Source organism: Sapajus apella, unplaced genomic scaffold (assembly GCF_009761245.1).
Source record: "Sapajus apella isolate SASKATOON/1434 unplaced genomic scaffold, GSC_monkey_1.0 scaffold44, whole genome shotgun sequence".
NCBI classification, from domain to species: domain Eukaryota; kingdom Metazoa; phylum Chordata; class Mammalia; order Primates; family Cebidae; genus Sapajus; species Sapajus apella.
In genome coordinates, this window is record NW_022436984.1 from 5,783,992 (window position 1) to 5,795,228 (window position 11,237).

Sequence of the window (11,237 nt, forward strand, 5' to 3'; positions counted from 1 at the left end):
CTACTAAAAAAAAAATACAAAAAATTAGCTGGGCATGGTGGTGCGTGCCTGTAATCCCAGCTAATTTTTTGTATTTTTTTTTTAGTAGAGACAGGGTTTCACTATGTTGATCAGGATGGTCTCGATCTCTTGACCTCGTGATCCACCCACCTCGGCCTCCCAAAGTGCTGGGATTACAGGCTTGAGCCACCGCGCCCGGCCTGCGTTTTTTATTTCTGTAGGATAAATTCCCAGAGAAGGAATTACTTACTGGATTTAAAATAGAGTATTTTTTTCTTTTTTTTTTCCTCTTTGTAACTCTACTTCAGCTCAGAAAAAGGGTATTTTTTAAAAGCTTTGATGTATATTGCCAAATTTATTTCCAGAAAAGTTATATAGTTTATATTCTTATTATTTTTTATTTTTTAGAGAGACAAAGTCTCCCTTTGTTTACCCAGGCTAGTCTCAAACTCCTGGGCTCAAACAATCCTCTCACATCAGCCTCCCACAGTGCTGGGACTGCAGGCGTGAGCAGTCCCAGCCTAGCTTATATTTTCATTAACTGGAAATGAAGGTTCCCAGAAACATTAAGATTTGTGACATTAGCTGGGCGTGGTAGCATGTGATTATAGTCCCAGCTACTCGGGAGGCTGAGGTGGAAGTATTGCTTGAGCTCAGAAGTTTGAGTCTAGCCTGGGGAACATAGCAAGACTCTGGCTTCAAAAAAGAAAAAAAGGCCGGGTGCGATGGCTGACGCCTGTAATCCCAGCAGCTTGGGAGACCAGGACAGGCAGATCACAAGGTCAGCAGTTCAAGACCAGCCTGGCCAACATGGCGAAACCCCATCTCTACTAAAAAGTTACAAAAATTAGCTGGGCATGGTGGCAGGCGCCATGTTTTTCGGGAGGCTGAGGCAGGAGAATCCCTTGAACCCAGGAGGCAGAGGTTGCAGTAAGCTGAGATCACATCATTGCACTTCTGCCTGGGCAACAAAAGCGAAACTCCATCTCAAAAAAAAAAGAAAAGAAAAAAGATTTGTGAAATTACTTGAAATTTGAGTGGAAAATAATATTAAGCACTTTCTTTATGCCAAGCACTGCTAAATACTTTACATAGAATAACTAATTTAATTCTAGCCATATGAAGTAAATGTAAATACTTTTATTACAAAATAAAATATTTTGTATTACAAAATACCTTTATTATGCCCATTTTACACTAAGGCATTGAGAGATTAAATCACTCACCCAGTGCTGCACGTCTAGTTACTGGCAGAGCTACGATTTGAAGCCAGATATTCAGACATCTTACTTAACTGCTCAACTATTTTTCATTTGCATAAGTCTTGCCAATGTTTTTTACATCATGGTACGCATTTTAAAAATTGATATTTCTGTAGGAGTCTGAGATGAATGGAAGATGATTCTTGAGCCTAGGCACAGGCTACTTATCCAAGAATTTCCAAGAATAGTAACTGGAAGTGTCTTTGTAGGTACCCAGGTCCTCACCTGGCTTTTTTGAGAGCTGAGGGAATTAATCATTCATATGTAGTTTGAGCATCCCTTATCTTGGGGCCAGGGGCCCCAATGCTTTGGGCCAGGAGTGTTTCACATTTTAGGTTTTTTTAGATTTTGGAGTGTTTCAATTATATGTATGGGTTGAGCATCCCAAACCTGAAAATTCAAAAGTCAAAATACTCTCATGAGCATTTCCTTTGAGTATCATCTTGGTGCTTAAAGTTTTGGATTTTTGATTTTCAGATTTGGGATACTCAGCCTATACCTATAGCCCATTCTCAGCACACAGATTTAGAAGCTCTAGCTTAAAAGTATAAAGAACTGCCGGGCATGGTGGCTCACACCTGTAATCCCAGCACTTTGGGAGGTCGAGGCAGGCAGATCACCTGAGGTCAGGAGTTCAAGAATAGCCTGACCAATATGGTGAAACCCTATCTCTACTAAAAGTACAAAATTAGCCAGGTGTGGTGGCACTCTCCTGTAATCCCAGCTACACGGGAGGCTGAGGCAGGAGAATCACTTGAACCTGGGAGACGGATGTTGCAGTGAGCCAAGATCATGCCATTGCACTCCAGCCTGGGCGAAAAGAGTGAAACTCCATCTCAACAAAAAGTATAAAGAACCTTCAAAACTTCAAATCAATAATAACAATGACATATCTAAGTTCACTAATTCCTTCGAGTCAACTGTGTATTGTATAATAGTTGAAACTGCTTTTGACTTAGTGGCATAAGGGTATAAAAGAGGAAAAATTTCTGGATTTGAGGAGTAGCATGTTCTTTTGTAATGTTATTCAGTCACTGCCAAATTTGTTTTTTTTAATTAAATAACTCAAATATTTCGAGTAGTGGGTTTTTTCTTCTAGATAGGTAATTTAAGTATTTTCTTCTTAAAGCTGCTAGTACGAGCTGGCTTCAAGAGCATGTTGCAGATCTTAGTCGAAGGTAAGATGTTATGGAGTTTCATGATATGCATAATTTAAAGGAATACACAAGAAATGTGTCTATCATGGGAACTTAAGTTATTCATTGCTGAGGTTACTACATGAATCACACAGATCAGATTGTTATTCTCCCTTTACTTTTTAATTGATGATACAAAAAAGAACTTTATAAGTGAAAGAGCTTTGTTTGCAAATCCTCTTTGCTTTCTTTAAGAAGTACGCTATGTTCTGTGATACTGAGCAATGAGCTTGTGATTTAAAAAAAAAAAAAAAGAAGTATACTATATGGTACCAAAATACAAGTTATCTTTTACAAGGTTGTCACCAGTTTTATGAGTTCTGCTAATGGATACTCTTTCTGTTTTTTTTGTTTTTTTTTAGCTTGTGTGGAATTATTCCAGGACTTAGCAGTATCTTCCTTCCCCGAATGAATCCGTTTGTTTTGATTGATCTTGCTGGAGCATTTGCTCTTTGTATTACTTATATGCTCATTGAAATTAAGTGAGTATTTTTTATTATTGTCAAGTATGTTTTGATTTCTAGGGCCTCACTTTTAAGGGCATCAGCAGTATGGATAGTGGTCAGGCTTCTAGCAGTTTTGCTTATGACCCATGTAACTTAGATCACGTCTTTTCCTCAGGTGTCTTCATCTGAAAAATCAAGGGGATTGGGTTCAATGAGTATTTCTTACCACAATCTATAATGCAGACTGGAAAACAATTTAAATTCCCTACTGCTGACCTGATGAGTGAAACAGAAAAGAGAACAGTAATAAATCTGAACCACAGCCACTATTGCTGAGAGAGGGAGGAGAAGAGGACGTAGGTGTGAAACAATTTTTCAAAACTAAAGCCTTTTAGGAAATAGGCTTTACAGCTGCTTTAAGCTTAACATGTTATGGCATATGATTCTTTGGCTACCCACCATTTAAATATTAGTCCTTACAAGAATTTGTCCTTATTCTTCTTGCTGTTTTGTGTGTTTTCCTTAAAAATCACATGCAAGTATTTGTTTTTGTTTGCTACTTCTGTGGGATTCCCTAATTTTTATTTCCAGCCCACATTTCTATTGAATTCCAAAAGGCGTATCTTCCTAACTTCTATTTGTGTCTACTTAATCTGAACCTATTTTCCCTTAACACTGAAACTGTTTTTTCTTATATTTCCCATCTCAGTGAATGGGAGATACAAGAAAAATACTGTCATTTAGACCAATGCATTCTTATTTTAAATTGCATTAAAATATACATAACATAGAGTTGGGGTTTTTTTTTTGTTTTTTTTTTTTTTGAGACAGAGTTTCTCTCTTGTTGCCCAGGCTGGAGTGCAGTGGCACAATCTCAGCCCACTGCAACCTGTACCTCCTGGGTTCAAGCGATTCTCCTGCTTCAGCCTCCTGAGTAGCTGGGATTACAGGTGCCTGCCACCACGTCCGGCTAATTTTTGTATTTTTAGTAGAGATGGGGTTTTGCAGTGTTGGCTAGGCTGGTCTCGAGCTCCTGACCTCAGGTGATATGCCCGCCTCAGTGGCTCACGCCTGTAATCCCAACACAGAGTTTTTTAATTTATGTTGAGTGTACAATTTAGTGACATTATATGCAACCATTACACCATCTTTCTCTAGAACCTTTTTCCTCTTTCCTTCCTGAAACTCATTAAACAGCTTTCCTTTTCCTCGTCCTCACAGCCCCTGGAAATCACCATTCTACTTTCTGTCTCTATGAATTTGATTTCTCTAAGTACTTCATAGAAATGAAATCATATAATATTTGTTCTTTTGTGCCTATTTATTTCACTTAGCATAATGTCCTCAAGGTTAATCCATGTTGTAGTATGTGCAGAATTTCCTTCTTTTTTAAGGCTGAATCACATTCCATTCCATGTACATACCACATTTTGTTTACCCATTTATCCATCAGTGGATATTTGAATTGGTTCCACTTTTTGGCTATTGTGAATAATGCCACTATGAACATGAGTATACAAATAGATCTGAGTCCTTCCTTTCAATTCTTGGGGGTATATACCCAGAAGTGAAATTATTGAGTCATATTATAATTCTGTGTTTATCTAATTTATTTAATTTTTTACTTTTGTGGGTACATAGTACATATATATATATATATATATATATATATATATATATATAGTTGTTTTGTTGTTGTTGTTGTTGTTTTTAATAGAGATGGGATTTCTCCATGTTGGCCAGGCTGGTCTCGAACTCCTGACCTCAGGTGATCCACCCACCTCGGCCTCCCAAAGTGGTGGGATTACAGGCGTGAGCCACCATGCCTGGCAGGTATATATATTTATGGAGTACATGAGATATTTTGATACAGGCATACAGTATGTAATAATTATATCAGTGTAAATGGGGTATCCATCACCTCAAGGATTTATTTTTTCTTTGTGTTACAATCTAATTATGCTCTTGTTTATTTTAAAATGTACAATAGGCCGGGCGCGGTGGCTCAAGCCTGTAATCCCAGCACTTTGGGAGGCCGAGGCGGGTGGATCACGAGGTCAAGAGATCGAGACCATCCTGGTCAACATGGTGAAACCCCGTCTCTACTAAAAATATGAAAACATTAGCTGGGCATGGTGGCGCGTGCCTGTAATCCCAGCTACTCGGGAGGCTGAGGCAGGAGAATTGCCTGAACCCAGGAGGCGGAGGTTGCGGTGAGCCGAGATCGCGTCATTGCACTCCAGCCTGGGTAACATGAGTGAAACTCCGTCTCAAAAAAAAAAAAAAAAAAAAAAAAAAAATAAAATAAAATGTACAATAAATTATTGTTGAGTGTAGTAACCTTGTTTTGCTATCAAATACTAGATTTTATTCATTCTAACTATATTTTTATATCTGTTAACCATCCCTTCACATTCCCCCAATATTTTAATTTTTTTAAGAACTGCAATGCATCCTTAAATACCTACTTTTCCTCCTTCCTCTCCTCTTGCCACTCCCCAAGCCATTTCTAATTCATCTCCAAGCCTTGTATAATTGTTTATTAATATTTATTTATTTGGCTGGGTGCAGTGGCTCATGCCAGTAGTCCCAGCACTTTGAGAGGCCAAGGTGGGCAGATCACCTGAGGTCAGGAGTTCAAGACCAGCCTGGCCAACATGGCAATACTCCGTCTCTACTTAAAATACAAAAATCTCTGCTAAAAATACAAAAATTTGCTGGATGTGGTAACACACACCTGTAATCCCAGCTACCTGGAAGGCTGAAGCAGGAGAATTGCTTGAACCCAGGAGGCAGAGGTTGCAGTGAGCTGAGATTGCACCACTGCACTCTAGCCTGGGTGACAGGCTGTCTCCTCTTTACCATTCTTACTGCTTCTGTCCCAGTTAAGACCTTTATCATCATTTCTTTGGTCTAATTAGAATAGCCTCTGGTCTTCTAGTTTTCATTCTCATCCATTGCTGATTATCTTTTATTTTGTCACTAATGTGATTATTCAAATTTGCTAGTTTGGACATAATATCTTCCTATTTCAAAACCCTCTCCTTTGCATAGTTGCAAAAATTGAAGTTGGGCACAGAGTCCTGTGTAATCAGGCCCCTATCAACCTTACTAACCATCCCTCTATGTACTCCTGACCATTTTTGTGGTTTTATTGCTGGGTCAGGGTTTTCATGCCCCTATACATGTGGCTTTCACTTGCTCATCTTTGAAGGTTCTGCCCAAATCTCACCTCCTCTTTTTATATTTAGTCTTTCTGGATTATCTCCACCCCAGTAGCCTTGTCACTCAATCTTTTGTACAGCCATGGTACTCTGTAGACATTTCTGCCTTAGTGCCTAAAGTGCTTCATGTTTTTCACATGTGTATCTCCTATTATTTCTAGGGCAAGGATTGTGTCTCATTCACATCTCTATTCCCAGCATGTGGGGAAAAGTAGAAAAGAATGCACAATCAACTTGTAATTATTGGCATTTTTGGTCTGTATTGTTGGTAGAACTTCAGCCAGTTTAAACTGTTGATGTCAGCTATAATGTTACCATAAAAAATTCCTGGAGAATCTTACCTGGGGAACTTCCTGGGGAATTTGAAGTTTTATTGGAAATAATTATCACTCATTGGAAAATGGATATAATTACTGATAGATTCCATTAGTCTTTCTGTATCAAAAATTATTAGTCAAGTGACGCACAGTCAAGGCTGGGCAGTCGCTCTGTCCCCACTTCCTTTGCTGCCCATAGGTGGTTGTGGCCACTGCACCCAGAGGGAGGCGGCAGTAGCCAGTAATGCCTGGGAAACTCCTCTGGGGGAACATATGCAGCTAGAAGCACCCTTGGAGGAGTCCAAGAGCCAGAAGAAAAGGCAAAAGAGCTTTATGGATATCGCAATTTCAGATAAGGGATTATGGACCTATACTTCCCTTATAGGGTTGTTATGAAGATTTAAACAGGATAAGCTGAAAACACGTTACACAATGCTGGGGTGACAAAAGGAAGTCAAGGCACTATTATGACTCGGATGAGAAATCAGAAACAAGAGAAAATGGTGTTACAGATGACCTGGATGCTCCCAAGGCCAAAAAAGCTAAAATGAAAGAGAAGCTAAATGGAGACACTGAAGAAGGATTTAATAGACTTTCAGATGAATTCTGTAAATCTTGTAAGTCAAGAAGAAAAGATCTACCAAATGGAGATATTAATGAATATGGAAAAAAAAATCAAACCAAGTGTCATACTTAGATAGTTCTACACATAAATCAAGTGATAATAAACTAGAGAAGGCCTTAACACATAAACAGAAAGAAGGCGCCTTCTCCAATTTCCCTATTTCTGAAGAGACTATAAAGCTTCTGAAAGGTCAAAGGGTAACATATCTCTTTCCTATTCAAGTTAAGACCTTTGGTCCTGTGTATGAAGGAAAAGATTTAATAGCTCAAGCATGGACAGGAACAGGAAAGACATTCTCTTTTGCCATCCCCTTGATTGAAAGACTCCAAAGAAATCAAGAAACAATTTTAAAAAGCCGCTCACCAAAGGTACTTATTTTGGCTCCAGCAAGGGAACTGGCAAATCAAGTAGCAAAAGACTTCAAAGATATTACTAGGAAACTCAGTGTGGCATGTTTTTATGATGGAACATCATTTCAAAGCCAAGTTAATCATATTCAAAATGGTATTGACATCTTTGTTGGGACACTGGTCATACCAAAGACCATCTGCAGAGTGGCCAATTGGATCTTTCTAAACTGCACTATGTTGTGCGTGATGAAGTGGATCAAATGTTAGATATAGGTTTTGCTGAACAACTTGAAGATATTATTCACAAATCCTACAAAACTAATTCTGAAGACAGTCCTCAGACTTTACTTTTTACTGCAACTTGCCCACAGTGGGTATACAAAGTTGCAAAAAAATACATGAAATCCAGATATTATCAGGTTTACCTTGTTGGAAAAATGACTCAAAAGGCTGCAACTACTGTGGAACCCTTGACCATCCAGTGTCATTGGTCTCAGAGGCCAGCAGTTATTGGAGATGTCTTTCAAGTCTACAGTGGGTCTGAAGGGTGAGCTGTTATTTTCTGGGAGACCAAGAAGAATGTAACTGAAATGGCCATGAATCAACACATAAAACAAAATACCCAGTGTTTACGTGGGGACAATGCATAGTCATAAAGATAAATTACACAAAAAGGCTTCAGGGAAGGTAGTTTTAAAGTTTTGGTGGCAACCAATGTGGCTGCCTATGGTTTGCACATTCCTGAAGTTGACCTGATGATTCAAAGTTCTCCTCCTCAGGATGTTGAGTCCTATATCCATCGTTCTGGATGCACAGGGAGAGCTGGATGGACAGGGATTTGTGTATGTTTTGTCAACCAAGGAAAAGAGATCAACCAAGAGAAAGAGGTCAACTAAGATATGTGGAACAAAAAGCAGGAATTACTTTTAAATGTGTAGGTGTTCCTTCTGCAGTGGATTTAGTTAAATCTAAAAGCACAGATACCATCAGGTCTCTGGCTTCCATTTCTTATGTTGCTGTTGATTTTTTCTGACCATCAGCTCAGAGACTGATAGTAGAGAAAGGGGCAGTGGATGCATTGGCTGCAACTTTAGCCCACATTTCTGGTGCATCAAGCTTTGAACCACGATCTTTGATCACCTCTGATAGGGAGTTTGTGACCATGACTCTGGAAAGCTTAGAGGAAATATAGGATGTCAGCTGTGCTTGGAAAGAACTTAACAGAAAGCTGAGTGAGTAGTATTGCAGTGTCTCAGATTATCCGAATCTGCCTCCTGAAAGGAAATATGGGTGTTTGCTTTGATGTTCCTACAAGTGAGTCAGAAGAAAGGCTAAAGGCAGAGTGGCATGATTCCGACTGGATACACTCAGTGCCAGCCAAGTTACCTGAAATTGAAGAAAATTGTGATGGAAACACATCTTCTAATTCCAGACAGAGAAGTGGCTGGTCAAGTAGCTGGTCGGGCCGGTCATGCCAGTCAGGGGGTTGATCTGGTGGCCAGTCAGGAAAACAAGAGTCAAGAGTCGACAAGAGAGTCGCTCAGGAAGTTGACAAGATTGTAGATGAAGTGGAAATAGAAATCAATCAAGAATTGGGGGCCACAAATGGAGTTTTGACTGAATATTTGATAACCTACCAGTGTGAGTTTGCTTATTTCTGCTTAATCATATACATTATCCACCAAAAATTAGGTCATCATAGTTGAGGTATGTGTCTGCTATATGCAAAGAAGTTGGTTACATTTTTTTGAAAAGTATTTCACAAGAATGGTTATAAACAAATCAACTTATCCAGTTATGCCTTTGAATAAAAAAACCTTTTATTGTCTCTTAAAAAAAATTATGAGTTGAAGTTTTTTGTTTGTCTCAAGCAAATGAATATATTTCAGATCTTTCTAGTTGACAAGTAGTTTGACAGAAAAAATGCATGATGGGGAAATGCCCTTTTTTTTTTTTCATCATAGCTCTTCCTACTAATGAACATAATTATTAGTTATTTTTCTACTAAACTTTGACAGAAAAGAATTCTAAAAACTGAAGTTTTTTCTTTGAAATGTGTCTTTATGAGTAGTGGTCGCTTGTGATAAAATTTTGTCCTGTTGTTCAATCCTGTTGCTTTAGATAGTTAATGTTCAGGAGATTTAACTATAATATGCCCAGTGAGATATAAATTTAAGATTTAGAATTGTTTCTTCCTTTTAGTAATTATTTTGCTGTAGACACTGCCTCTGCAATAGCCATTGCCTTGATGACGTTTGGCACTATGTATCCCATGAGTGTGTACAGTGGGAAAGTCTTACTCCAGGTAAGCACGTGCTTAATATTAGCCATGTCCTTCTACCAGATTAAAAAGTTGTATATGTTCTTCTACCAGATTATGAAATTTTTATTTTTGTTTTTAAATTGTAATTTATTATTTTTTTCTTTTAGAGGCAGGATCTTGCTCTGTCACGTAGACTGGAATGCAGCGGTGGGATCTCAGCTCACTGCAGCCTTGACCTCCCAGGCTCAAAGGACCTGCCCACCGTCACCAGAGTAGCTAGGACTATAGGCACACACCACCATACCCAGCTAATTTTTTAAGATGTTTGTAGACATGAGCTCTCACTATGTTGCCCAAGCTGGTCTCAAACTCCTGAGTTGAAACGATGCTCTTGCCCCGGCCTCTCAAAGTGTTGGGATTATGGGTGTGAGCCATTGTGTGTGGCCATATTTTTAAATTACAAAATGTTTTTGCTGGGCGTCGTGGCTCACACCTGTAATCCCAGCACTTTGAGAAGCCAAGGTGGTCCAGTCATAAGGTCAGGAGTTTGAGACCAGCCTAGCCAACATGGTGAAACCATGTCTCTACTAAAAACAAAAAAAAAAAATGCAAAAATTAGCTGGGCATGGTGGCATGTACCTATAATCCCAGCTCCTCTGGAGGCTGAGGCAGGAGAATTGCTTGAACCCGGGAGTCGGAGGTTGCAGTGAGCCAAGATCGTGCCACTGCAGTCCAGCCTGGGTGACAGAGCAAGACTCCATCTCAAAGAAACAAAGCAAAATAAAGTTTTTTATTGCCCTCCCTTTAACAGTGCAGATTATGAAATGTTTAGTTACTGGAAGCCCCTGCTGGAAATGAAGTCAAACACTAATCTCTGAAATTCATATAGTAAGAACCAGATGAAAGTCCCATTAACCCGTAAAATAGGCACAAATCCTCCTATATTTATAATGTGACAAAATCATAAATTTAAAATTATTATTATGTTTCAAGTGAAAACAATGTTATTTAAATTTTTTTTTCTCTTTTTTTTTTGAGACGGAGTCTGTCTCTGTTGTCCAGGCTGGAGTGTAGTGGCGTGATCTCAGGTCACTGCAACCTCTGCCTCCTGGGTTCAAGCAATTCTCCTACCTCAGCCTCCTGAGTAGCTGGGACTACAGGCACGTGCCACCACACCTGGCTAATTTTTATTTTTAGTAGAGCTGGGGTTTCACTATGTTGGTCAGGCTGATGTCAAACTCCTGACCTCAGGTGAGCCACCTGCCTTGAACTTCCCAAAGTGCTTGGGGTTATAGGTGTGAGCCACTGCACCTGGCCTGAAATTTTTTTTAGATACTTATTTTCCATCAGTAAATGTGCTTTGGCTATTGTGTAATTTGGTTATGACCTTTGTTTATTATTTTCTTTTTTTTTTTTTTTTTTGAGACGGAGTTTCGCTCTTGTTACCCAGGCTGGAGTGCAATGGCGCGATCTCGGCTCACCGCAACCTCCGCCTCCCGGGTTCAGGCAATTCTCCTGCCCCAGCCTCCTGAGTCGCTGGGATTACAGGCCCGC

At 39.4% G+C, this 11,237-nt stretch overlaps 1 protein-coding gene and 1 pseudogene across 4 annotated transcripts in view; both read left to right on the plus strand.

The window, feature by feature from the left end:
- SLC30A6 (solute carrier family 30 member 6) overlaps positions 1–11,237 on the plus strand; it is a 61,584-nt gene that overhangs the window by 32,609 nt on the left and 17,738 nt on the right. For 3 of the 4 annotated variants that reach the window (XM_032239240.1, XM_032239241.1, XM_032239242.1), the window contains 3 exons: positions 2,392–2,440; positions 2,821–2,940; positions 9,623–9,725. In XM_032239240.1, coding sequence (XP_032095131.1) covers positions 2,392–2,440; positions 2,821–2,940; positions 9,623–9,725 — 272 coding nt within the window. The remainder of the gene's footprint in view (positions 1–2,391; positions 2,441–2,820; positions 2,941–9,622; positions 9,726–11,237) is intronic. The other variant, XM_032239243.1, reaches the window with a different exon arrangement.
- LOC116524135 lies at positions 5,714–9,614 on the plus strand (annotated as a pseudogene).